This window comes from Myotis davidii, unplaced genomic scaffold (assembly GCF_000327345.1).
Source record: "Myotis davidii unplaced genomic scaffold, ASM32734v1 scaffold609, whole genome shotgun sequence".
NCBI classification, from domain to species: domain Eukaryota; kingdom Metazoa; phylum Chordata; class Mammalia; order Chiroptera; family Vespertilionidae; genus Myotis; species Myotis davidii.
Genome location: NW_006300164.1, coordinates 1,480,953 through 1,482,412, shown reverse-complemented (window position 1 = coordinate 1,482,412; position 1,460 = coordinate 1,480,953). Strand labels below are relative to the sequence as shown.

At 63.4% G+C, this 1,460-nt stretch overlaps 1 protein-coding gene across 1 annotated transcript; it reads left to right on the top strand.

Moving 5' to 3' along the window:
• The first annotated feature begins 174 nt into the window (after positions 1 to 174).
• Positions 175 to 1,361, top strand: DNLZ (DNL-type zinc finger). The gene is made up of 2 exons (XM_006776521.2): positions 175 to 398; positions 1,103 to 1,361. Exons 1-2 carry the CDS (start codon positions 223 to 225, stop codon positions 1,269 to 1,271), a joined length of 345 nt encoding a protein of 114 aa, XP_006776584.1. The 5' UTR covers positions 175 to 222; the 3' UTR covers positions 1,272 to 1,361.
• Positions 1,362 to 1,460: the final 99 nt, after the last annotated feature.

The window sequence follows — 1,460 nt, the reverse complement described above, 5'->3', positions numbered from 1 at the left end:
CTGTGCTGTGCATCGGGGGCGTGTCCTCGGAGGGGCGGTGCCTTCTGGGAGAGGGGTGGAGCTATGAATTGGGGGCGTGTCCTCGGAGGGCGGGGCCACGCAAAAATGGCGCTGTCCCCAGGGACGGGGCCTTCTGGGAGAGGGGTGGAGCTATGCGTTGGGGGCGTGTCCTGGGAGGGCAGGAGCCGCAGGAGGGGTGGAGCTACCCCCAAGGGCGGGCCCATGGCCTCACGTGCCCTGTCTCCATGCCTCCCCCAGGTATGTGGGACCAGGTCCTCCAAGCGAATCTCCAAGCTGGCTTATCACCAGGGAGTGGTCATTGTGACCTGCCCTGGCTGCCAGAACCACCACATCATCGCGGACAACCTGGGCTGGTTCTCCGACTTGGATGGGAAGAGGTGAGGAGGCCGCCTGGGCAGGGTTGGGGGACAGAGTCCCAGGTCATAGCCCCACCCCGCCTCCCTCATGAGGTGTACGGAGCCCTCTTCTCCCACCTTATCAAACTGGAGGAGCAGCTAAATTTGAATTTCAGAGAAACCACCAATAACTTTATATAAATGAGCCCCAGGACCGACTGCAGGCAGGACCCATCTGTCGGGGCCACCGGCCTCCCAAGAGTGAAGGGTCAGGCGAGGTTGACTCTCAAAGCAATGGCTCTTGCGTTTTGTGGTTCCTCCCTTCATCCTACAAAGATGTCTGAGTGCCTGCTGTGGGGCGGCGAGCTTGTCCTCTATCCATGCTGCCGGGTCGACACACCAGACGGGGTGCGTGTGAGGCGGTGTGGACGAGGCCTTGGGCCTGCAGATTTGGCTACCCTCTGTGGAGAGCAGGGGGGGCAGTGGTCAGGAGCCTTGAGGCCAGGTGGCCCTCCACAGTTCAGATGGGCTTCTGAGTGCGCATTCTCCCGGGGAATGGGCCGGTAACAGGTACGCCTGGGGGGCACGGAGAAGGCCCCCCGAGGGCAGCGTCCAGTGGCCCGATGTGCCGTGGCCCCGATGCCACCCAGTGTTCCTGGCTCAAGCTTGACCTTGGGTGCCCTTGAGGGCCGAGTTGCAGGACAAGTGAGGTGCCCGGAGCGTCATGGTGCCTCCCTCTCTCTCAGGAATATTGAAGAAATCCTGGCAGCCAGAGGGGAGAAGGTGTGCCGAGTGGCCGGTGATGGGGCTCTGGAGCTGGTGCTAGAGGCTACGGGGGCCCCCAAATCGACCACTGCAACAGAAGGGGGTGAGGATAAGGATCCCACCCACCCTGGCAAGACAGAGCCCCGCTGACCCTGCCTCCCGCCCCTGAGAGGGCTGCTTCGGCCGGGCCGCTGTGCACGCGCCGGCTTCTGGCAATAAACAGACATCACTTGCAGGCGACGGGCCCTGGGCTCTGCTGTTGTCCCTGTTCAGAGTCAGTAACTTCCAGAAACCCCTCCAGGTGCAGCCGGGGGACCCCTGGCCCACGGCCAGCGCCCG